Source organism: Rhinoderma darwinii, chromosome 5 (genome assembly GCF_050947455.1).
Source record: "Rhinoderma darwinii isolate aRhiDar2 chromosome 5, aRhiDar2.hap1, whole genome shotgun sequence".
Lineage (NCBI taxonomy): Eukaryota > Metazoa > Chordata > Amphibia > Anura > Rhinodermatidae > Rhinoderma > Rhinoderma darwinii.
The window spans coordinates 57313146-57339545 of NC_134691.1; the positions used below are offsets into that span (position 1 = coordinate 57313146).

A 26400-nucleotide genomic window follows, 5' to 3' on the forward strand; every position below is an offset into this window, starting at 1 on the left:
AGAAGATCATATGTTGGCATCATTGAGGTTGGAGGCTGATAACATCAATGAGGCATAACTTAGCAGCGATGCTGTTCATTTTAAATGAATGTTGATTTTGTCTATTATCTCTTTTTGCTAGGATTTACTAAAGCTTTCTAGTTTACTTTGCATATTAATTGATGTACAGGCTGCCTAGTAAGTAAAAGCTAACTTCCAATTACAGCCATAGTCATCTAGTCATAAAATTAACAGTGATATGTAATATGTTGAGGCTGAGTAGTCAATAAGTAAACTGCAGGAAGCTGCCTAACCTAAATCTCTACCATATTTCAGTTGCAACACCATGTGTCACCAACCTAAAGCTACCATTAAACACGCGACAAGCGTTGATGGGAAAAGTGGGAGTGGCCACAGCTTTTATTTTAACATTAAATGGACACTAAGTTTTTAAACAACTTGTGGTAGTCTAATAGGATACCTGATTTAGATAAACTTTGTAACTTACATACTGTTAAAATTTAGCTGTTCCATCCATACAAATTTGTGTCAAGTTACTGAAGCTAGGTGTCCCTAGTTACAGATGGACTGCAGAAGGTGGGGGTTTGTCTCTTCACTGCCTGTCAATAGAAGTCTATGGAGAGGGGAAGGGGGGCCGGAGAAGGGAGCAGGGATAGAAGGAGGCACATTCACACTGCTCATAGAATTCTATGGAGAGGCAAGGGAGCAGAGTGAGGAAAACACAGACAGACGTTGTGCAGCTTCCTGGAAAATTATATCTCACCCCAGTGTTGGATTCTCAGCTACACTGTTCATTACTGTTGTATAATGTCATCCATGCTGCTACAGATTCTATATACACCCATTATGGACAAAAGTATTGGGACACACCTCTTAACCCCTTCACGCACCATGACGTAAGATTACGTAATGGTGCGGGGGTTGAGGAAGGGAGCGGGCTCACGCACTGAGCACGCTCCACACACTGCAGGTGTCAGCTGTTTATTACACTAACAGCCAGGAACAGCATTCGCACAGTTCCTGGCCGTTTAAACCCTCAAATTCTGGGGTCAATCGCGATAGCAGCATCTGAGGAGTTATTCAGAGGGGGTGGCTGCCTCCGACAGTTCATCAGCCCACCACGACACATTTGTGGGGTGCCGATGGTTTTCGTGGCAGACCAGGGGCCTAATGAAGGCCCCCAGGACTGGCTTCACTCAGCCTCTGTTAAGCCCTGCCTGTGAAAATGACTATACACTGCAATACATTAGTATTGCAGTGTAGTGATCGCTGGTTCAAGTCCCCTAGGGGGACTAATAAAATGTGTAAAAAAAAAATGGTTTTAGTAAGTAAAAAATAAATAAATTTAAAGTTAAAAAAAAAACCTTTTCCCAATTTTCCTCTGAACTAATGTAAAAATTTTTAAAAATACTCAATTAGTATCGCTGCGTCCGTAAAAGTCCGAACTATTACAATATAGCATTATTTAATGCACGGTGAAAGCTGTAAAAATAAAAACAAAATAAAGTGCCAGAGTCGCTGTTTTTTGGTTAACTTAGCGGTGAAAAAAAAAGGTCATAAAAACTGATCATAAAGTCGTATGTACCAAGAAATGGTACAAATAAAAACCACGGCTCGTGCCTTAAAAAATAATCCCTTACACCGCTCAATCGACAAAATAAAATAAAAACAAGTTATGGCTTTCAGAATATGGTAAAAAAATAATTTTTTTTCTAACAAATATTTTTTTCTTTGTAAAAAGAAGTAAAACATTAAAAAACCTATATGAATTTTGTATAGCCATATTCGTATCGAGCAGCAGAATGTTCTTACTGCAACCCAAAAGAAAATGGAGGAATCATAGTTTTTTCCATTTCCACCCCACATGGAATTTCTTTTCAGTTTCCCAGTACATTATATGGCACTTTAAATAGTGGCAATAGAAACTACAACTCCTCCGCAAAAAAAACAAACCTTCACACCACTCCATTGATTGACAAATAAAAAAGTTATGGCTCATAGAAGATGGGGAGTGTAAAACAAAAATGAAAAACCAAAAAATGGCTTGGACTTTAAGGGGTTAATCATTGAATTCAGGTGTTTCTTTCAGTCCCATTGCCACAGGTGTATAAAATCCAACACCTAGCCATGCAGTTGCAGTCGCCTTTACAAACATTTGTGAGAGAATGCGTTCTGAAGAGATCATTGAATACCAGCGTGTTACTGTAATAGGTTGCCACCATTTTAACAAGTTAATTCGTGAAATTCCTTTCCTCCAAGATATTCCACGATCAGCTGTGAGTTGTATTATTGCAAAGTGGAAGTGTTTAGGAACCACAGCAACTCAGCGACAAAGCGTCAGACCATGTAAAGTTAGCGTGTGGGGTCGCCGAGTGCTGAGGTGCATAGTGCATAAAAGTTGCCAACGCTCTGCTAACTCAATAACTGCAGAGTCCCAAACCTCCTCTGGCATTAACATCCGCACAAAAAGTGTGCGCCGGGTGCTTCATGGCATGGGTTTCCATGGCCGAGCAGCTGCATACAAGCCTAACATCACCAAGCACAATGCCAAGCGTTTAATGGAGTGGTGTAAAGCCGCCACCACTGGTCTCTGGAGTGGTGTAAAGCCGCCACCACTGGTCTCTGGAGTGGTGTAAACCCGCCACCACTGGTCTCTGGAGTGGTGGAAACGTGTTCTGTGGAGTAATGAATCACGCTTCTATATCTGACAGTCTGATGGACGAGTCTGGGTTTGGTGAGTGCCAGGAGAACGTTACCTGCCTGTCTGCATTGTGCCAACTGTAAAGTTTAGGGAGGAGGGATAATGATATGGGGTTGTTTTTCAGGGGTTGGCCTTGGCCCCTTAGTTCCAATAAAGGCAAAGCTTAAAGGGGTTGTCCCACAAAACACATGTATCCCCTATCCTGTGGATACATGTGTGATTGCTAAGGGGTCCGACTGCTGGGACCCCCAGCGATAAGAAGTACAGGGAACCAAAAGTCCCCCAAAGTGCTCCATGAGAAGCTTGGGACTTTTGGTTCCTTGTTCTTCTTATCGCAGGGGGGCCCAGCGGTCGGACCCCCAGCAATCACACATGTATCCCCTATCCTGTGGATAGGGGATACATGTGTTTTGTGGGACGATCCCTTTAATGCTTGAGCATACCAAGAACTTTTGGACAAGTATAGCTTTCAACTTTATAGGAGCAGTCTGGGCAACATCCTTTTCTGTTCCAGCATGACTGTAACCCAGTGCACAAAGCAAGATCCATAAAGACCTGGTGTGAGGAGTTTGGTGCGTAAGAACTTGACTGACCCACACAAAGCCCTGACCTCACAAATGCTCTTCTGTATGAATGAGCAAAAGATCCCACGGACACAATCCAAAATCTTGTAGAAAACCTTCCCAGAAGTGTGGAAGCTGTTTTAGCTGCAAATGGAGGTCCACCTCTATATTAATGCTTATGGTTTTAGAATGGGATGTTATAAAAGCTCCTGTAGGTGTAATGTGTAGGTGTCCCAATACTTTTGGTTATATAGTGTACAGTATATGTGATACATACAGGAGGGCAGGATTCTCCTCTTCTATGTGCAATGTATAAAGGACATGATAGCCGTTAGGCTCTGCCCACTAGCTCAGAGAGAACTGATAATGAGTAAGAGAGCCTGCAGAGGGGAAAACTGCTAAATAATGCAGAACACAAGTCACATAATGGCCAGAGATAGTGTTATTCCTTATGTACACACATATGACAGCTGTTTCTGAGATGTTCCCTGAAAAGTTAGGCACGCTTTAAATTGTATATAAAAATGCGTTTTCTAAAGCTATATTCACACTAGCATTTCGATTTCCATTTGTACAAATCCAGTCACCAACAGACCCCATTGAATGGAGACTGTTGGGATTCGGTCTTGGTGTCCAACATTTTGACAGCAAGAATGCATGAACAGAGCCTAGACCAAACAGCCATTTCAATGTCTAATACTGTAACAGAAAATCATCTCTAGAGAAGAAAGTAAATATGTTCAGCAAAACCTTCTATATTTTTGCAAATGACGCCCTATGTATGTTCCTTTCAAACGTGAAAGAATTTATGCATTTTTACTTAATATTAAACAAACATAAATCCCTGACTAGGTTTTATGGATGTGTCTGAATTTCTTGCTGTACATGACAGGGGTTTTGTTTGTGGTGTGTTATTATTTGTGTGGGTCTAATTTTTCATTTCTCTTTGTTTTTAGTACAATGCATTCTTTGAATTTAATGATCGACTAGAAGCAGTCCTCAAGAGAGCTTATATTTACAGGTATGGTACAAACTGCAAAAACGTGCCGGAAAAGCATCATTTATCACACAATAGAATAAAGCAGCTGCATCACCTTCCTGATAACCAACATTACTCTAGTGGAAGAAATCTGTATAAAGAGAAAGTGTGTATACAACCTGATCATAGAGTAACTAATACTGAAGGTTTAAAGCGGATTCAGACTGCAAAATCTCCATTAAACATCTATGGTAACCATGTATTTAGAATAAAATGTTAAAGGCTATGTACAATTTTGAAAGGATTATTATTATTATTATTATTTTTCTTTTTTAAATACATGTTTTTTCTTATTTTTTTAAGCACTATTCTAACTGACTTTTATTAAAATAAATATTTACTTTTTATGATACAGCTTCTTTTTAAAGGGACACTCCCGACAAAAAGAAACTTTCCCATGTGCTCTATTATGATACTCCATGTGTCAGTCTTTCACCTGTTAGTTTTATTGCTGCTTCTATCTCTATATATCAGACTGGGATGGTTGCTTAGCAGCAGTGTGAATCCGGCTCGGTGACACGCTTTCTCTACGTGACTCTATGGAGATCTATGTGTCACACATCACAGGTTTCAGCAGTTCCTGTACCACACTAGTTTTGCACAGAGGGGGCAGAAACTTCTATCATCAACTACCCCTGATACTTAGACAGGTTCCTGTCACACAGGTATAATGTAGAAGAATATCGTGCAGTCTCCCTGTCTGTATACTTATGGTTTCTCAGCTTATTTAGGAGAATATAGGGAGAATGATAATAACAGTGTCCCCTAGCATGCAGAAATGGTATGGTCTTTAGCTGGTCATGTGATGCTGTTCTGAAACATCATGGGATTGATAGCAAAGCAGAGAGGAAGAGAAAGCTGGGGAAATCTAAGAATCAACTTTCTATTGAGCCCGTACACTGCTCCGAGGAAAACCGTTCAGAAGCGAAGCGGCGCAACACTCATCCGCTTGGATTTAGCAATTGGTGGGGGTCTCAACGCTCGGAACCCCACCATTCAAAACTTCTGACATGTCACTAGACATGTCAAAAGTTTTTTAAAAGTTTAGTTACACTTTAGGAATAATTTATCTGGTAACATCATTATCTTTGCATAATACCAATTACTTGACCTCGACATTATGCCCCATATTCCATATTAGTGTCCCCACTAAATAATATATTGTTTTATCTTTCACAGAGTCATTAGAACAACAGGTTACCTATTGTTTATTCTTCATATCAACGCATGCATTTACTACTGGGCTTCCACCTATGAAGGCATTGGTAGCACCAAATGGGTTTACGATGGAAACGGCAACATGTAAGTTCTCTTTATCATTGTATTTATAGATATTTGTTAGCAAATGTTCTGATCGATGTATGTAATGGTTAAAAGGTCTGCAAACATTAACTCAGATTTAACCCCCCATTATTGAGCAATAACCTTTTATAAGCTCCGAGGGTATTTTTAGTAGAGTGATATGTGTTTGACAAAAGGCACAGTTAATGCTAATATGTCATCACAAAAGGTCAAATTCAGCAGCCACCCATATAACTATCTGTCATTTGACTGGACTGACAGCTTGTTATTTCGTTTGCTCTACAAATGACACAAAGACAATAGAAATGATGGAGAGATCCAAGATGAAGTGTATTATTTATGCATTCCAGGTATCGTGGGACTTTTTAGAAACTAGCTCAAAGTGACATCCACCATGACACTCACAATGGATTCTGAAAATGTCTTAAAGTGAACAAATAAATTTTTAATCACGATGACTCCCATTCATCCTCGGCAGCAAAGGGACAACAAGAGATTTATTATCAAAAGCAAATTTTTAAAGGAAGTACTTGTTTCCATAGGATTTGATCCTTTTCCTAATGAGCCCAGGCAATATCTGTATTTGTACCTCTGTACTTCCTTAGGACAGATATTTTTCTATGACTTTCTGAGCTTAAATTACATTTTGTTTTGTATGTTGCTTTTTACTATAACATTTTTTTGCAAGTAATGGACATATTGGCCTATAAGCTATGGCAGTTTTCAAAGGTGGGAGGACTTTTTCCCTATGGGTTATGATTATAGTTGAACTATGCATTATACATATTGAGGAATTTAACCTTTTCAAGATTATTATTTTGCAGTTCTACATTGACAGCTTATTGTCGATACAGCTAATGAACAAATGGGTAAACTTAAAGGCATTGTCACACTAAGACAACCCCTTTCTATACTGTATGTCCTAAGACAACCCCTTTCTATACTGTATGTCCTAAGACAACCCCTTTCTATACTGTATGTCCTAAGACAACCCCTTTCTATACCGTATGTCCTAAGACAACCCCTTTCTATACTGTATGTCCTATTGGAGAATATGGACGTCACAGAGGGGGGTCCCCAGCCAGAGTAGGAGCAGCTCCCACTGTTTTACTCACCTGAACTCATTCTGGGGGTACCACACTGTCTGCTACTAGACCACAAGTGAAGCCTGTGCGAGCCATGACAAAGTGACGAATGAATAGCACTGGCATTAGCCACTTGGCAGGCAGCATAGCAAATACTACAGCTGTCAATAGTAGTGGGGTTGTCACTCAGTTTTCCCTGGGTATTAAATGCATAATTTACCAAGTGAAGCAACAATGTAGGGATTAACAATTTATCACTGTTCAACTGTCCTACAAATGGCTGACTGAGATTTTTACACCTTTAATTTGTTAAGGACCATGCGCTGGTCTTGAGCATTAAACCTGCAACATCTTAAATCTATGGCACAGGTTTAAAGCTCCTGCAATCGAGAAGGTCAGGTGCATGGCCGGGTCAAATGCATCCCCAGGTGCCCTCTGCCTGGCAGAACTGCTGGTCATAGCAGACCCAGATCAGTTCTGCCTGTGACTAATGTCACCACAGAGGACTGTTTTCCTCTGTAATTGGGGCTAATATGGATGCCCCAGTTACAGTGATAAACGGTACTGTAATAAATATACATCCATAATAACCTGCCTAATATTGAGCAGGTCCGCCTTAAACTGCCAAAACAGCCCTGACCCAATGAGGCATGGACTCTACAAGACCTCTGAAGGTGTCCTGTTGTATCTGGCACCAAGATGCTAGCAGATGATCTTTTAAGTCCTAAAGTTGCGAGGTGGGCATCCAGGGATCAGAGATGCTCGATCAGATTGAGGGCTGGGAATTTGGAGGCCAAGTCAGAACGTTGAACTCTTGTTTCCTCAAACCCTTTCTGAACAATTTTTGCCGTGTGGCAGGGCGCATTATCCTACTGAAAGAGGCCACTGCCATTTGGGAACATTGCTCAGAGCATCACACTACCTTTACCAGCTTGCATTTTCCATAGTGCATCCTGGTGCCACCCCTTGCCCATTTAAGTGATGCATCCGCAGCTGGCCATCCACATGATGTAAAAGAAAATGTGATTCGTCAGACCATGCCAGCGTCTTCCATTGCTCCATGGTCCAGTTCTGATGCTCATGTGCCCATTGAAGGCACTGGAGTGGACAGTGGTCAGCATGGGCACTCTGGTCGGTGGCTACGCAACCTCAAACACAGCAAGCTGTAATGCACTGTGTGTTCTGACACCTTTTGATCATCGCCAGCAGTAACTTTTTTAGTAATTTGTGCTACAGTAGCTCTTCTGAGATATCTGACCAGACGGGCGAGCCATTTATATGTGCATCAATGAACTTTGAGCACCCATGACAATGTGGTGGTTTACTAGTTGGTTTTCCTTGGACCACTTTTGGTAGGTACTAACCACTGAATACAGGGAACATGTCACTAAACCTGACATTTTGGAGATCCTCTGACCCAGTCGTCTAGCCATCACAATTTAGACCTTGTCGTAGTCGCTCAAAACCTTAAACTTGACCATTTTTCTTACTTCCATCACAAAAACATCAAGAACTGTTGCCTAATATATCCCACCCCTTGACAGGCGCCATTTTAAAGAGATAATTCATGTCATTCACATCACCTGTCAGTTTTTCCTGTAATACATGGTATCTTTCATCCTTATTTGGACCTCTTAATTATTTTATTTTATTTATATTTCTAGTTAAAGGGTAACTAAACTTTCAATAAACTTCTGACATGTCATAGTGACATGTCAGAAGTTCTGATCAGTGGGGGTCCGAGCACTGAGACCCCGCCCCTCCCCGATCGCTAAGACGAAGCTGCAGAAGCCCACGAGTGAGCGCTGAGCCGCTTGGTTTCTGATCAGCTTTTCTCGGAAAGCCGATGTAAGATTGTACAGACTCAATAGAACGTCTATGAGCCCATACACCGCTACATCCGATTTCTGAAAAAAGCCGATCAAAAACCAAGCTCAGCACTCACCTGAGTGTTTCTGCCACTTCATTCTAGCGATTGGTGGGGGGGCTCAGTGATCGGACCCCCACTGATCAAAACTTCTGACATGTCACTATTACATATCAGAAGTTTGAAAGTTTAATTAAACTTTAATTCAGTTTTCTTAAAAAGTTTTGTATAAAGATTTTATTTTTATTTTTTTAAAAGAGCGCAAATGTAAAAATATTTTGTTTATTTCTAAAAAATATAATCTCTCAAATCCCTGCTATCTGCTAAAACCTAGGAGGCCACACGCACTTTAGACTGTGATCTAGCCTCTGCCTCGCTCATTATTTATGCTCAGTCTGTTAGTCTGCTCTAGCTGTTTACACATTAGCATGCCAGTCTATAATAGTATTTATTTAATTCAGTGCCAGAGGCTCTGGAATGGGTATCGATGTGTTGCAGAGCAACCTAGCATACTATTGCCCAAAGCATTGTTATTTTAGATCCATTTTTCTGAATAAAATGCATGTGTTCTGTACTGTGTCATTGCTGAACAGCTCCTGTCTATTATTATGGGATTGTTATGCTTTGTCAATCATTTTGCACATTTTTCACATATGCTGCTGTTATTTTGGATGGTTTTCGCTGCTGTTATTTCTATATTTCAAACTGTAGCTTTAGATGCAAACACTGCATAGACAAAGCAATAGTCTTGAACGCTAAAGGGGGCATATTACCATTACCACATGAGCTAAACAAGCTGCTAAAGCTTGAAATGAGAAACAGGAAAAAAAAGAAATTTAAATACTACTCACAAATCATCAGGCTGATGAAAATGTACAAATATAGCGCAATAAATGTAATAGAGTTTGTAATTATGATATCATAATTTGTTTTCTGTTGTTGTACATACGACTGCAATTAAACATACTAAATTAAGTTAGCCCCAAAGGCCACGTTCAGACTTGGCGAACTTGTTGCAATGCAAAGGGTGAAGCAGCAGCAAAATTTTAGCAAATTACACATCTAGCACAAGACTCGTCTCAACCAATCCAAACAATAATGACCAGGCAAAAACAATGTCATCCCAAAGAGAGCGACAAATGTAGTCCTGCAATGTTAATCCCACCTAGTATAACACAACATACACTTTGTGACAACAAATGTGACATTATTATCTGTATTTAATTTTTCTTGACACCGTCATTTAATTTTTTTGTTTGGGCTGGTGGTGGTTGGAGATCTTTAAAGGGGTTGTCCAGATTCGGGGTTGTTTTTTATACCAATGACCTATTCACAGGATAGGTCATCAGTAAATGATCGTGGGGGTCCGACACCTGGACCCCGCACCGATCTGTTGTTCCGGCTGCTTCCAAGCATCGGAATCTATGCAGGGGTTGGTGCTCCAAACACTGTATAGCCACGGTGCTGCTGTATCGCAGCTCTTCTCCCATTCAAGTGAATAGGAGCAGAGCTGTAGTAACCTTGCAAAGCCGCTATACTGTGACCGGAGCCATCTGCTTCTGGCACTGACCACTGCATCATTTCAGGTGCCAGGAGGCAGTCGGAACAGCAGATCGGTGCGGGTCCGGGTCATATACTGATCATACACTGATGATATACCGATGATATACTGATCACCTATTCTGTGGATAGGTCATCAGTATAAAAAACATCCCTGAACCTGGACAACCCCTTTAAGCTGCTTTAAAATTATTGAGAAAATATCAATTAAGCAAATCTTATTACTCTTTGGGTTCATGCAAACATCTGAATCGTACAGAACTGTAATATAGCCCCCATTGAAGTCTATGCAGCCTTGCTGTACCTCAGTATGCCTTCAATTCCATACAAAGGCATAGCAGGCTTTTTTATATGGAATCCAACAGAAAAAAACGGTGGCATACTCCATTGGATGCCAAAATACCGAGATATTCTGCTTGTTTATAGTACAGAGCCATTTTTTGACATATAAAAAGTGCTGGGTTTTGGAGCCTATGAAGTGTATCTCTATGGGATTGGCGCTACACTTGGCTGTCTCCATCGGCTCCATTAAACAGAGCGGCTTCGCACGTACCCAACTGCTGCTCCATTAAAAATCCTCCTCATTGCGATCGTGCAATCATACATTTATCTCCTAATTTGTGGATAGGTGATAAATGTCCATTGTGGGAAAACCCCTTTAATTAATGCAAGGAGGTATATACTTTTTTTTAGCTGGATACCCCAGGATGACAGCTTAAGAGCACATGTAAGCCAGGGAGCCAGGTTCTGATACCACAATAGGCCTTTAAGATCCAGTAGAAGACACTCCAATTTGAAGCTGGTTTGGAGTCAATCAATTTCTTCTATAAACAGTTCTTACAGAGTTAATTTACAAATAACTAACTAGAATGTTTTCATATGATGTGTGCACATTAATAATAGCATAGTTTGAGGTGACTTTAAAATGCGTGAGCACTTGTTTTTTTTCAGTTGATGGTTGGGCTCTCAGAATCTTTTCTTCTGGTGAGTCCAAGATACCCTAGTCTAACACTGTGGTGTCTATTGACATTACTTTTGGTTCATATTGTACCCAACATATCTCTACTAGTTATAACTTTTTGTAACATTTTTATTATTGATATCCTTTCAGAGAAAAAATTTAAAAATGTTAGTGAATCTTGTCTTGTTTATTCGCAGGTACCTGAGATGTTACTACTTTGCAGTACGAACTTTGATCACAATAGGTGGCCTTGCGGAACCTCAAACGTTATTTGAAATACTTTTCCAGCTGTTAAATTATTTTTCTGGAGTCTTCGTCTTTTCAAGTTTGATTGGACAGGTAATAAATAGCTATATACTTGCATTATGGTCAACATGTCATTACCGGTGAATACATTATTTATGAAAATGAATTGATGCAATTAATCTGTTAAAATAAGATGATCACAGGTTGTGTCTCTGCTGGAACCCCTAGCAATTGGCTGTAATCTGTGGGGGTAACCAGGCAGCAAGTGTTTAACCCCTTCCCGACATTTGACGTAAATGTACGTCATGGAAAGCATTGACTTCCCGCAAAATGCCGTACATTTACGTCAAATGTTTGGCACCGGCTCAGAAGCTGAGTCGGTGCCATCATCACCGGATCCTAGCTGTATCTTACAGCTGACATCCGACTGTAATGGCGGGGACCGAAATTAGCTTCGATCCCCGCCATTAACCCCTTAAGTGCAGCGCTCAAATGCGATCGCTGCACTTAAGGTGTTTGCAGCTCATCGGAGCCCCAGCAATGAAATTGCCGGGGTTCCGGTGGCTGCAATGGCAACCGGAGGCCTAATACTGGCCTCCCGGTCTGCCTAGCACCGAAGCCGGTCAAGATCCGCCCGGAGGCGGAGCCTGATCGGCTTCCGTAGCTGCCGGAAGATGGCGCCGGTTCAGGAGCTGATACGGCGTCATCAGCGGTGGAAGTCAGCTGTACTGTACAGCTGACATCCACCTGTAACGGCAGGAACCGGAGCTAGCTCCGATCCCTGCCATTAACCCCTTCGATGCAGCAATCGAAAGCGATTGCTGCATCGTAGCGGTTACTAGCAGATCGCCAGCCCTGAGAGGCAATCGGGACTGGCGACTGCTGTTATGGCAACAGGAGACACAATGGTCTCCTGCTCTGCCATTACGGAAGACGATTTAGGCCCCGCCGGGAGGCGAAGCCTAATCGGCTTGCTGTCAGTGAATGACTGACAGATCTAATACATTGCACTACATAGGTAGTGCAATGTATTAGAAAAAAAAAAATCTGACCGTTGGATCTTCAAGTCCCCTAGTGGGACTTGAAGAAAAGTGTAAAAAAAGTATAAAAAAGTGTAAAAAAAAAGTGCAAAAAATAAAAGTTTGAAAACAATAAAAGTTTCAAGTAATCAAATAAAACACAATCCCCCTTTTACTATTATCAAGTCCTTTATTATTGAAAAATAATAATAAACCATATGTATTTGGTATCGCCACGACCGTAACGACCTGAGGTATCAAAATATTATATTATTTATTGCACGCAGTGAACAGCGTAAAAAAAACGTAAAAAACTTTACCAGAGTTTCTGTTTTTTGGTCACTTTGCCCTACAAATATTAGAATAAAAAGTGATCAAAAAGTCGCACGTATCCAAAAATAGTACCTATAAAAACTATAGCTCGTCCCGCAAAAAACAAGCCCTCATACACCTCCGGCTACAAAAAAATTCAAACGTTATGGTTCTCACAACTTGGCGACAGAAAAAATACATTCTTTTTACAAAAGTAATTTTATTGTGAAAAAAGTTGTAAAACATAAAAAAGTGCTATAAATTAGGTATCGCCGGAATCGTACTGACCCGCAGAATAAAGGTAACATGTAGTTTATAACGCGTGGTGAACGCTGTATAAAAAAAACGAAAAAAGCTGTGCCAGAATTGCGTTTTTTTTGTTTACCTGGCATCCCAAAAAATAGGATAAAAGGTGATCAAAAAGTCACATGTACCCCAAAATGGTACCAATAATAACTACAGCTCGTCCCGCAACAAACCAGCCCTCATACCACTACGTCTATGAAAAATAAAATTAGTTATGGCTCCAATAAGTCAGGAAATAAAAAAATATGCAGTTGTGCCCGAGGGGAACATTTCTTCTGTTTCAAGAGGCGATTTATCAAGGACCTAAAATTAGGGAACCAGGAAGGGGAGAGCCCAAACATATCCGCTGAAAGCGACAGTGCCCGTATTATACAAGGACAACACTTCACAGCAAAATTCCCCAAACTACAAAAGGTGCGGAGGGTGGACCAAAAGGGGGATAAGAAATGACACCATTTATCAGTGCGACACCGGCCTGTGCAGAAAGGATTGTGTCACAGCGTAACACACATCTATGGATTATTTTATTTTTTTATACCACCTGACTGTGCCCCTTATATACTCCGCCCCGCTTACATGTACCCCCACATTATAAAACACCAGCAATACTCAAACAAATATAGTACCAAGCAAAATCCGCTCTCCAAAAGCCAAATGGTGCTCCCTCGGCTCTGAACCCTACAGCGTGCCCAAACAGCAGTTTCCTTCAACATATATGGCATCGTCATACCCGGGAGAACCCTTTTAACAATTTTTGGGATGTGTGTCTCCAGCGTCATAAGATTGGCATGACATATTTGCCACTGAATGGCATATCTAGGGAAAAATATAAATGTTTAATTTGCAACATCCGCTGCGCATTCATTTATGGAAAAGACCTGTGGGGTGAAAATGCTCACTACACCCCTTAATAAATGCCTTGAGGGGTGCAGTTTCCATAATGGGGGTCACTTATCAGGGGTTTGTTTTTATTATTTCACATCTGAGCCTCTGCAGTTGTGAACCAATACTTTGTAAATCACCAAATTAGGCCTCCACTCCGCATGGTACTCTTCACTTCTGAGCCCTGTCATATGTCCAGACAAAAGATTAGGGTCACATGTAGGGTGTTTCTAAAACCGGGAAACACCGCATAATAATTAGAGAGCTGACTTGTTATGGTGGCACAAGCCGGGCACCACATATTGGCATATCTATGGAAAAAAATCCAATTTTCACTCTGCAACATCGAGTGAACACTAATTTCTACAAAACACCTGCAGGGATAAAATGCTTACTACACCCCTTGGTAAATGCATTGAGGGGTGTAGTTTCCAAAATGGGGTCACTTCTGGGGGGTTTCCACTGTTTTGGGCCCACAGGCGCCCAGAAACCAATCCAGCAACATCTGCACTCCAAATGGCGGTCCTTCCCTTCTGAGCCCTGCCGTTTGCCCAAACAGCAGTTTATGACCACATATGGGGTATTGCCGTACTCGGGAGAAATTGCTTTACAAATGTTGGGTTCTTTTTTTCCTTTATTTGTTGAGAAAATGAAAAAATTTGCGCTAAAGCTACGTCTTATTGAAGAAAAAGGACTGTTTTTATTTTCACTGCCTAATTCTAATAAATTCTATGAAACATCTGTGGGGTCAAAATGCTCACTACACCCCTAGATGAATTCCTCAAGAGGTGTAGTTTCCTAAATGGAGTCCCTTTTTGGGCGTTTTCATTGTTTTGTCCCCTCAGGGGCTTTGCAAATGTGACCTGGCCTCCACAAATCATTCCTGCTAAATGTGATCTCAAAAAGCCAAATAGTGCTCTTTCCCTTCTAAGCCCTGCCGTGTGTCCAAACAGCCGTTTATTACCACATGTGGGGTATTGTTTTACTCGGCAGAAATTGCTTTACAAGTTTTGTGTTGCTTTTTCTCCTTCAGTCCTTCTGGAAATGAGAAAAAATTAGCTAAACCTAGATTTTTTTTGAAAAAATGTAGATTATTATTTTCAGGGCCTACTTCCAATAATTTCTGCAAAAAAACTGTGGTGTCAAATCGCTCACTATACCCCTACCTAATTTCCTCAATGGGTGTAGTCTCCAAAATGGGGTCACTTGTGGGGGGTTTCCACTGTTTTGTCCCCTCAGGGGCTTTGTAAATGTGACATGGCCTCCGCAAACCATTCCTGCTAAATGTGAACTCCAAAAGCCAAATAGCGCTCTTTTCCTTCTCAGCCACGCCGTGTCTCCAAACAACCGTTTATTACCACATGTGAGGTATTGTTTTACTCGGGAGAAATTGCTTTACAAATTTTGCAGTGCTTTTTCTCCTTTAGTCCTTGTGGAAATGAGAAAAAAAATCGCTAAACCTACATTTTCTATGAAGAAATATTGATTTTAATTTTCACGGCCTACTTCCAATAATTTCTGTCAAAAACCTGTGCGGTCAAAATGCTCACTACACCCCTAGATAATTTCCTTGAGGTGTCTAGTTTCCCAGATGGGGTCACTTTTGGGGGATTTTTACTGTTTTGTCACTGCAAGAGCCCTTCAAACCTAACATGGTGCCTAAAATATATTCTAACAAAAATAAGGCCCCAAAATCCACTAGGTGCTCCTTTGCTTCTGAGGCCGATGCTTCATTCCAGTAGCACGCTACGGCCACATGTGGGATATTTCCTAAAACTGCAGAAACTGGGCAACAAATATTGAGTTGCATTTCTCTGGTAAAACCTTCTGTGTTATAAAAAAAATTGTATTAAAAATTTATTTCTGCAAAAAAATATGAAATTTGTAAATTTCACCTCTACTTTGCTTTAATTCCTGTGAAATGTGTAAAGGGTTAAGACATTTTCTAAATGCTGTTTTGAATACTATGAGGGGTGAAGTTTTTAAAATGGGGTGACTTTTTGGGGGTTTCTAATATATAAGGCCCTCAAAACTACTTCACAACTGAACTGGCCCCTGTAAAAATAGCCTTTTGAAATTTTCTTGAAAATGTGAGAAATTGCTGCTAAAGTTCTAAGCCTTGTGAGGAAAAATAAAAGGATGTTCAAAAAACGATGCCAATCTAAAGTAGACATATGGGTGATGTTAATTAGCAACATTTTTGTGTGTTATGACAGCCTGTCTTACAAGCAGATACATTTAAATTGAGAAAAATGCTAATTTTTGCAATTTTTCGCTAATTTTTGGTGTTTTTCACAATTAAATACTGAACATATCGAGCAAATTTTGCCAGTAACATAAAGTCCAATGTGTCACGAGAAAACAATCTCAGAATCGCTTGGATAGGTGAAAGCTTTCCGGAGTTATTACCACATAAAGTGACACATGTCAGATTTTAAAAATGAGGCTCTGTCAGGAAGATCAAAAGTGGCTAAAGAGGGAAGGGGTTAATTTACCTGTAGCACCACCAGAGGAGAACTAAAACATTACACAGGGCCCTTAGAGATCTTTGAGTTGTCCATTTACTGCATTGATGTGCCAGGTCCTCTAGTGGGAGATGAATGTAGCCGCTCTCTTTTCTGGCTAATAGTTTAAGGTCAGTACAAATGACTTCTCTCCATTGAAGGGGTTTTCCCACGAGGGACATTTATGACATATCCACAGGATATGAAGCAAAATGAAAGGTTTTGAAGCAGCACAGATCCCGAATCTGGAGCGGTGCACGCTGTCAAGCCAGGCAAACCCCCTCCGGCATGTTGTAGAATTCCAAGTAAAATAGTCGAACAACAGCACACGTCTCCAGATGATCAAAGTGGTTTTATTGTCAAAACATCCACGACAGACAGGCAACGTTTCGACCCATAGTGAGTGTGGGGTCTTTGTCAAGCCTAACATTACATCTAAAAACATCATACTAAATAGGTGAATTCAAATAATCACATGGTACATTGCAGCCAGTGATAATCGTGATCCCGGTCTCCCAGGTGAATCATATATTAGTCTTAATGACAACCAACAACTTGTTACATAATACAAAAAGTATATAAATCCGACATACAATACATCTTTAATCCGTAGTAAATATTTAAGCCATCAATTGTTAATCTTGGAATAGAAAACGAAGAAGGGAAGTCCACCACACTCCAGGTTCAAGCTCCGATCCCAGGACGTCAATCAGTGCATCGCAACGGCATAATAAAAACAGAAGTATTACAAAAACATCTCTCTCACGCAGGTGCCTATAGAGGGTATAATGTCCTCACTCTCACATTATGTGGTTCAGAAGTACCAGTCCACACAATGTGATAGCAATCACATGGGAAGACGCTATAGAATGTAATCTCATGTTGTCGAGGACGCCGTCACTACGTGACGACAAGTCACCTGTGTCCAGGCGTCCACTACAAATGAGAAATGGAAAAAATAAATTTAACCTGTAGTTAACCAATTATGCGGGTCAAAAAGTGGTAAGATCTTGAAGTCATCAGTTGTGTTAAATCGCCTATATGAATTAGATCACCAAAAGTGGACAGAAAATAATTATAGGGAATGCTCGTAACATACATTCGATGGAATACATCGAATATTTGTACTGCATAGTACACTAGACTTCTAGTAAATTATCGATCATCACTTATAATATCCCCATTGAGACCTCTATGTTCTCCATAATGAATGCACAAACACTCGCGATAAACAAGAGAAGAGAAAAAATATACAGTCCACGTCCTGGTCGTATGCCCGCTGGTGTGTGGTGAACGGACCTCCAAGCAGAGTAATCCCCAACTGTAAAAGATATGCAAAAAATTTTATTAAAAAACTTTTTCTTTAATATCCAAGATATTTTTACAGAAAGCTTTATATTGTTTAAAAAAAGGGGGGGGGGGGAAAGAAGATGAACATATCTCGATGGTCACCCATAAAGTGTACAATATTAATAAAAAATGTTAAAAACAGCAATGAAGTTTCAGAGTCCAGGTGTTATCTTATATTCTAGATTCAAACCTCTTGGGTATAAGGTATCTAGTTCAAAGATCCAACGCAATTCCTTCCTTTTCAGTAATTTCTGTCTATCCCCTCCCCTTCTAAGTGTTTGGGACACAATCTATTATCCTGAATCTTAATTGATTCAACTGGTGGTTTTTCTCAATAAAATGTCTCGGTATTGGTAATTCAATCATTTTCTTCCTGATTGTGCTCTTATGCTTATTAATTCTCAATTTGATGGGCATAGTCGTTTCTCCTATGTAAATTAATGAGCAGGGGCATGTGATCATGTACACGACAAAATCTGAATTACATGTAAACCTATGTCTGATGTTAAAAGTCTTCCCAGTGTAGGGGTGCTGGAATTTATTCCCCTTCAGGATGTTGTTACAATTGCAGCAATTTAAACACGGAAAATTTCAATTTTTAGGGGGGCAGAGCAATAGTTGTGTGTTCTTCTTTCTGCTGCCCACATCTGATTTAACCAATGTATCTCTAATATTTTTGGTCCTCCGATAGGACATAATAGGTGGTACATTCAATGTGTCAATCTCACTATGTCCCTTCGATACCATCGACCAATTTTTTCACAAAATATTGCCAATATGGCCACTCAGGTTGCCAAAGGTTGAAATAAACGGTATACGTTCAACCTGTTTAGTCTTGGTTTTAGATTCCAAGATATCGGTATCTAGTCTATATCTATGTTTCTGTACAAGATTTCTAGGGTAACCTCTCCTTTTAAACTTATTACACATCTGTGTCAACCTAATTTGTTTCTGTGTTGTGTCTGATACAATTCTATCAACTCGTGACAGTTGACTCCATGGTAGAGACTCTATCATGTGTCTGGGATGGTTACTGTTATATAAGAGGAGATTGTTTCTGTCTGTGGTTTTCACAAATAAATCCGTGGAGAATACTCCATCTTTCAGTTGTACCAATGTATCCAAGAACTGTAATTCCTGGTCAGAGCAAACCATAGTGAACTGTAGTGCTGGAATATGGCTATTTAACTCCAACAAAAATTGATCTAAACACAATCTATCCCCCTCCCAGATGACAAAAATGTCATCAATAAATCTCCACCAGCAGCGGATGTGACCCATATGTGAAGAGGTGTAGACATGCTCCTCCTCAAATGTGGACATAAAGATGTTAGCATACGTTGGCGCCACATTGGACGTTGGCGCCATCACTGTCCCTCTGAGCTGCAAGAAGAACTGGTCACCAAAGAGGAAATAATTCCTCCCGAGTACCAACTCAAGCAGCTGGAGGATGAAGCGTCTACACCCTGGGTCACATCCGGGGCTGGCGAGACAATTCTCAACTGCCCTTAAACCTCTATTGTGTTCGATGCTGGTATATAGGGATAATTCACTGTATTAAACGATACATATAATTTGTGCTCCCACAATATAGGAAAATTAGTAGATTCACTGAAGTGATATATGAGTAAAATTTAACTTTATTTTATAACTCTCTAAAAACAGGGGTACAATCACCACTGTGAAAAAGCCCCACCGTGTGTATTAAAAACGTATTAAACAATAAATACCAAGTCCTGATTCAGTTGTGAACCCTCTATGACTCAGTATATTATAAAAGATATCAATCCGGAATCAGCATTTAAACATGGGCATAACAGTAGTTTTGACCCTAAAACACACTAGAGCCCGCAATAACCGCACCGGAAACTCCTAGTGCTAAGGTATACAACAATGCCACTGTCCCCTATGCAAAGATTCCTCATTTAAACCCGACCCTACGCGATTCTATACTTACCATCAGGGGTCTGTAGCTTGGTCACTCTGGCCAGGATGCCAGCGATATTAGTTCAACAGCAGATATTCTGCTGTACACCACGGAAGCATGCTCGCATAGATAAGAGCAGCATGCTTCACTACGGGACTCTGAGTTACTATAAGCACCTAACTCCTCCCCCTGTCCTCGGCAGCGCTCTCCGAACCGGCCAATCACACTCACCCCCCAAATTCGTGACGCCTGTCCAAGTGACTCCCGGCTGTCAGCTGACATACCCGGAAGCAACATCGACCGCATCAAAATGAACGCGCAGGCGCAGTGGAAGGCCGCATACGCATCGCCATTACTGAACAAGAACTAACCATGATTCAGGAAGGAATCTAACGATATTGAGAATTTGGATAAGTATTGCGGATCAGCTCAGGCCCGCAACTGGACTACCATTGATAAAGCAACTACCCTGTAAATACATATTGTGTGGATGAATGAACGATGTAATGTCTACCCCACTTCTGAGTTTTTGAAACACCTGCTGAAAAAGACCATGCCTGTTGGCCCAAATGACAAAGTGCAATTTGCTGTTTAAAGACCTGGCACAACGGCCATATATCTGGCTACCTTGAAAGGAAAACAGACGATGAAATTGCATATTTAAATAAAACAGGCATAATTTGTCTGCTAATTTAAACCTTCTGGTTGTACACACGCCAATCTATAAATCCACTGGACTTCTTTACGCAGAATGAGGTTGTCCCAATCCCCTCCCCGTTTAGGAGGCCTTATAAGTTCAATTGCATGAAATTTCAAACATTCTGCTCTACCTTGATGTTTTGCATGTACGTGTTTGGATATAGGAGTGTCTCTCGAATGAACAATATCTCCAACATGCTCTCTAATCCGGCGCCGAAACTGCCGCACCGTTTTGCCCACATAATTCAGTGGACATGGACATGTTATCAAGTAGACCACCCCTGCTGTTTTACAATTGACGAAATCTCGAATATCGTACTCCACTTTCGTGGCAACACTTTTAAATGTATTTCCTCTCTGGATGAAATCACAAGCTTTGCAACTGCCACATCTATGTGTACCCGGTATCTGCCTGTCCAGCCATGTTCCTTTTTGTGTAATGGGGTCAAAACTACTCTGCATGACCCTATCCCTAATGTTTTTACCTCTACGAAACGTGACTGAGGGCCATTGTGTGATTTGATCTACCAAGTCTGCATCAGCACTCAGGATACGCCAGTACCTTTTCAAAATTTGCATAATTTCACATTGTTTGGAATCATAAGTGCCTATGAGTCTCGTAACTCTTTCCTCTTTCCGTTTTCTAGGGACAAGAAGACTCTGCCTATCTGCATCCCTCGCTCCCTCATAGGCCTTTCTGATTACTCCCATGGGGAAGCCTCTGTCCTTCAATCTATTTGTGAGCTCCTGCGCCTGTCTCTGAAAATCGTCTATCGAGCTACAGTTCCGGCGTACTCTCATGAACTGGCTTTGGGGATACCACGTTTGAGGGGATAAGGGTGGCAACTGTTCCATTGGAGGAGACTATTGGTTGCTGTTTCTTTACGGTGTACTTTCGTACGTATTGTACCTTCCGCTGTTTTGATGATTTTAAGATCTAAAAAAGACAGTTCCTGATTACTGATTTCACATGTGAACCTTAGCCCTAGATCGTTTATATTAAGGGCTGCTACAAAGCTATTGAATTCCTCCACTGTTGAATTCCAAAACAGCAACACGTCATCAATATATCTGTTCCAGATCCCTATTGATGAAGTCCACTTGGCAAAGTTATCCCCAAAAACAATTGTTTCTTCCCACCAGCCAAGAAATAAATTTGCATAGGTGGGAGCAGTAGGACTCCCCATTGCTGTACCACGTTGCTGGTGAAAAATCCGGTCTTCAAAGATAAAGACATTTTTTTCTAACACAAAATGTAGTAACTGCAGAACAAACTGGTTATGAGCCACAAATTGAGTACCTCTGGATCTAAGGAAATATTCTACTGCCTCACACCCAAGTCTATGTGGGATAGAGGAATACAAAGCCTCTACGTCCAGGCTGGCCAATAGTGTATTGTGTTCCAGTGTGATACCCTCAATTTGTTTCAAGACATCCATAGTATCACGTACATATGATGTGAGTCCCAGTACAAACGGACGCAACACCTTATCTATATATGTGCTCACGTTCTGGGTTAGATTATTGATGCCTGAAACAATAGGTCTGCCACGTAAGGGGGGATACCCTTTGTGGATTTTGGGCAGGCTATAGAAACATGCTATAATGGGAAATTGTGGAAACAAGAAATTTAATTCACTAGCACTGATCAAAGACCTGCTTTTTGCATCACGCAAAATTCCCAGAAGCTCCTTTTTGAACAGTGCTGTGGGATTATCTTTTAAGATGGTATAACATTCAGGATTCAGCAAAATGTCCTCACACATTCTCTTATAGTCTTCCCTGCTCATAACCACGATGTTCCCACCCTTATCGGATGCTTTTAACACGATATTTAGTCTTTTTTCCAAAGTGGTAAGAGCTAACCGTTCAGACCAAGACAAGTTGTTGTCAATGCCCCTCATATCCTGACTCAAAGCCTTAATCTCATCTCCCACCATATCAACAAATAAATCCACATTAGTAAAATCTCCTATTGGCGGCAACTTCCTACTTTTAGTTTTTAAATTGGTAAAGGGGCCTAGTCCTGGGACTCTACTTGATTCCTCAAGCAACCCTTCCAAGGTTTCTAGGCCTTCCAAATCAGATTCTTCTAAACCCATTTCCATACATTTTTTCCGGTTGTGATGTTTAAAAAATTTAATCCATTTTAGTTTACGAGCAAACAGATTTAAATCCTTAATCCAGGTGAATGAATCAAACTTCACTGTGGGGACAAATGAAAGCCCCTTCTCTAATAGCATGGTCTCAGATGCACGCAGATTGTATTCAGATAAATTAATAATTTGTAACTTATCCGTTCCTCTTCCCTTCACTAATCCTTTTGTCCCCTCAGCATGTAGCGGGAAATGGGGGGATTGTTGGATAAAAAATTACTGCCACTATTGGAAGAAGCTCTAGCCCGACCTCTATTCCTACCTCTGGCACTTCCCCTAAATTTCTGCTTACCACCACCAGTCCCAAAGAAAGGGCCCACTCTTTCAGAGTCTGTTGTTTCACTCTCAGATGTAGATGGATCAGATTCTCTTAGACCCCTATTTAACTGCCGGTGCTGCTGTTGTGGTTGGTTAACAAAATCATAAGCTTTTTTCTCCCTAAATTCCTGCAGATCTCTCTGGAACTGGAAGTGCTTACGCTCTTTTAGATGATTAGTAAACCTCTCTAAAGATTGTTGTAGGATTTTATCTTTTTTATCTTTTTTATCATTTGTCCCCACAGTGAAGTTTGATTCATTCACCTGGATTAAGGATTTAAATCTGTTTGCTCGTAAACTAAAATGGATTAAATTTTTTAAACATCACAACCGGAAAAAATGTATGGAAATGGGTTTAGAAGAATCTGATTTGGAAGGCCTAGAAACCATGGAAGGGTTGCTTGAGGAATCAAGTAGAGTCCCAGGACTAGGCCCCTTTACCAATTTAAAAACTAAAAGTAGGAAGTTGCCGCCGATAGGAGATTTTACTAATGTGGATTTATTTGTTGATATGGTGGGAGATGAGATTAAGGCTTTGAGTCAGGATATGAGGGGCATTGACAACAACTTGTCTTGGTCTGAACGGTTAGCTCTTACCACTTTGGAAAAAAGACGAAATATCGTGTTAAAAGCATCCGATAAGGGTGGGAACATCGTGGTTATGAGCAGGGAAGACTATAAGAGAATGTGTGAGGACATTTTGCTCAATCCTGAATGTTATACCATCTTAAAAGATAATCCCACAGCACTGTTCAAAAAGGAGCTTCTGGGCATTTTGCGTGATGCAAAAAGCAGGTCTTTGATCAGTGCTAGTGAATTTAATTTCTTGTTTCCACAATTTCCCATCATGGCATATTTCTATAGCCTGCCCAAAATCCACAAAGGGTATCCCCCCTTACGTGGCAGACCTATTGTTTCAGGCATCAATAATCTAACCCAGAACGTGAGCACATATATAGATCAGGTGTTGCGTCCGTTTGTACTGGGCCTCACATCATATGTACGTGATACTATGGATGTCTTGAAACAAATTGAGGGTATCACACTGGAACACAATACACTATTGGCAAGCCTGGACGTAGAGGCTTTGTATTCCTCTATCCCACATAGACTTGGGTGTGAGGCAGTAGAATATTTCCTTAGATCCAGAGGTACTCAATTTGTGACTCATAACCAGTTTGTTCTGCAGTTACTACATTTTGTGTTAGAAAAAAATGTCTTTATCTTTGAAGACCGGATTTTTCACCAGCAACGTGGTACAGCAATGGGGAGTCCTACTATTCACACCTATGCAAATTTATTTCTTGGCTGGTGGGAAGAAACAATTGTTTTTGGGGATAACTTTGCCAAGTGGACTTCATCAATAGGGATCTGGATCAGATATATTGATGACGTGTTGCTGTTTTGGAATTCAACAGTGGAGGAATTCAATAGCTTTGTAGCAGCCCTTAATATAAACGATCTAGGGCTAAGGTTCACATGTGAAATCAGTAATCAGGAACTGTTTTTTTTAGATCTTAAAATCATCAAAACAGCGGAAGGTACAATACGTACTAAAGTACACCGTAAAGAAACAGCAACCAATAGTCTCCTCCAATGGAACAGTTGCAACCCTTATCCCCTCAAACGTGGTATCCCCAGAGGCCAGTTCATGAGAGTACGCCGGAACTGCAGCTCGATGGACGAATTTGAGAGACAGGCGCAGGAGCTCAGAAATAGATTGAAGGACAGAGGCTTCCCCATGGGAGTAATCAGAAAGGCCTATGAGGGAGCGAGGGATGCAGATAGGCAGAGTCTTCTTGTCCCTAGAAAACGGAAAGAGGAAAGAGTTACGAGACTCATAGGCACTTATGATTCCAAACAATGTGAAATTATGCAAATTTTGAAAAGGTACTGGCGTATCCTGAGTGCTGATGCAGACTTGGTAGATCAAATCACACAATGGCCCTCAGTCACGTTCCGTAGAGGTAAAAACATTAGGGATAGGGTCATGCAGAGTTGTTTTGACCCCATTACACAAAAAGGAACATGGCTGGACAGGCAGATACCGGGTACACATAGATGTGGCAGTTGCAAAGCTTGTGATTTCATCCAGAGAGGAAATACATTTAAAAGTGTTGCCACGAAGGTGGAGTACGATATTCGAGATTTCGTCAATTGTAAAACAGCAGGGGTGGTCTACTTGATAACATGTCCATGTCCACTGAATTATGTGGGCAAAACGGTGCGGCCGTTTCGGCGCCGGATTAGAGAGCATGTTGGAGATATTGTTCATTCGAGAGACACTCCTATATCCAAACACGTACATGCAAAACATCAAGGTAGAGCAGAATGTTTGAAATTTCAGGCAATTGAACTTATAAGGCCTCCTAAACGGGGAGGGGATTGGGACAACCTCATGCGTAAAGAAGCCCAGTGGATTTATAGATTGGCGTGTGTACAACCAGAAGGTTTAAATGAGAAGACAAATTATGCCTGTTTTATTTAAATATGCAATTTCATCGTCTGTTTTCCTTTCAAGGTAGCCAGATATATGGCCGTTGTGCCAGGTCTTTAAACAGCAAATTGCACTTTGTCATTTGGGCCAACAGGAATGGTCTTTTTCAGCAGGTGTTTCAAAAACTCTGAAGTGGGGTAGACATTACATCGTTCATTCATCCACACAATATGTATTTACAGGGTAGTTGCTTTATCAATGGTAGTCCAGTTGCGGGCCTGAGCTGATCCGCAATACTTATCCAAATTCTCAATATCGTTAGATTCCTTCCTGAATCATGGTTAGTTCTTGTGCAGTAATGGCGATGCGTATGCGGCCTTCCACTGCGCCTGCGCGTTCATTTTGATGCGGTCGATGTTGCTTCCGGGTATGTCAGCTGACAGCCGTGAGTCACATGGACAGGCGTCACGAATTTGGGGGGTGAGTGTGATTGGCCGGTTCGGAGAGCGCTGCCGAGGACAGGGGGAGGAGTTAGGTGCTTATAGTAACTCAGAGTCCCGTAGTGAAGCATGCCGCTTTTATCTATGCTGGCATGCTTCCGTGGTGTACAGCAGAATATCTGCTGTTGAACTAATATCGCTGGCATCCTGGCCAGAGTGACCAAGCTACAGACCCCTGATGATAAGTATAGAATCGCGTAGGGTCGGGTTTAAATGAGGAATCTTAGCATAGGGGACAGTGGCATTGTTGTATACCTTAGCACTAGGAGTTTCCGGTGCGGTTATTGTGGGCTCTAGTGTGTTTTAGGGTCAAAACTACTGTTATGCCCATGTTTAAATGCTGATTCCGGATTGATATCTTTTATAATATACTGAGTCATAGAGGGTTCACAACTGAATCAGGACTTGGTATTTATTGTTTAATACGTTTTTAATACACACGGTGGGGCTTTTTCACAGTGGTGATTGTACCCCTGTTTTTAGAGAGTTATAAAATAAAGTTATATTTTACTCATATATCACTTCAGTGAACTCGGTATATAGGGATACAATGTCAAACGAGACTAGCAATAGTGGACCTCTAGCCTCAATGTTCTTTAATTTGCACAAAAAATCTGTCGTATCTTTGATATATGATTGTGCCTTGATGGCGAAATCTCTCAGAACT

At 40.9% G+C, this 26400-nt stretch overlaps 1 protein-coding gene across 1 annotated transcript in view; it reads left to right on the forward strand.

Annotated features, from left to right (window-relative positions):
- Positions 1-26400, forward strand: part of CNGB3 (cyclic nucleotide gated channel subunit beta 3) — a 230407-nt gene that overhangs the window by 117923 nt on the left and 86084 nt on the right. Inside the window, exons 11-13 of the mRNA XM_075828074.1 lie at positions 4221-4285; positions 5483-5605; positions 11276-11417. Coding sequence (XP_075684189.1) covers positions 4221-4285; positions 5483-5605; positions 11276-11417 — 330 coding nt within the window. The remainder of the gene's footprint in view (positions 1-4220; positions 4286-5482; positions 5606-11275; positions 11418-26400) is intronic.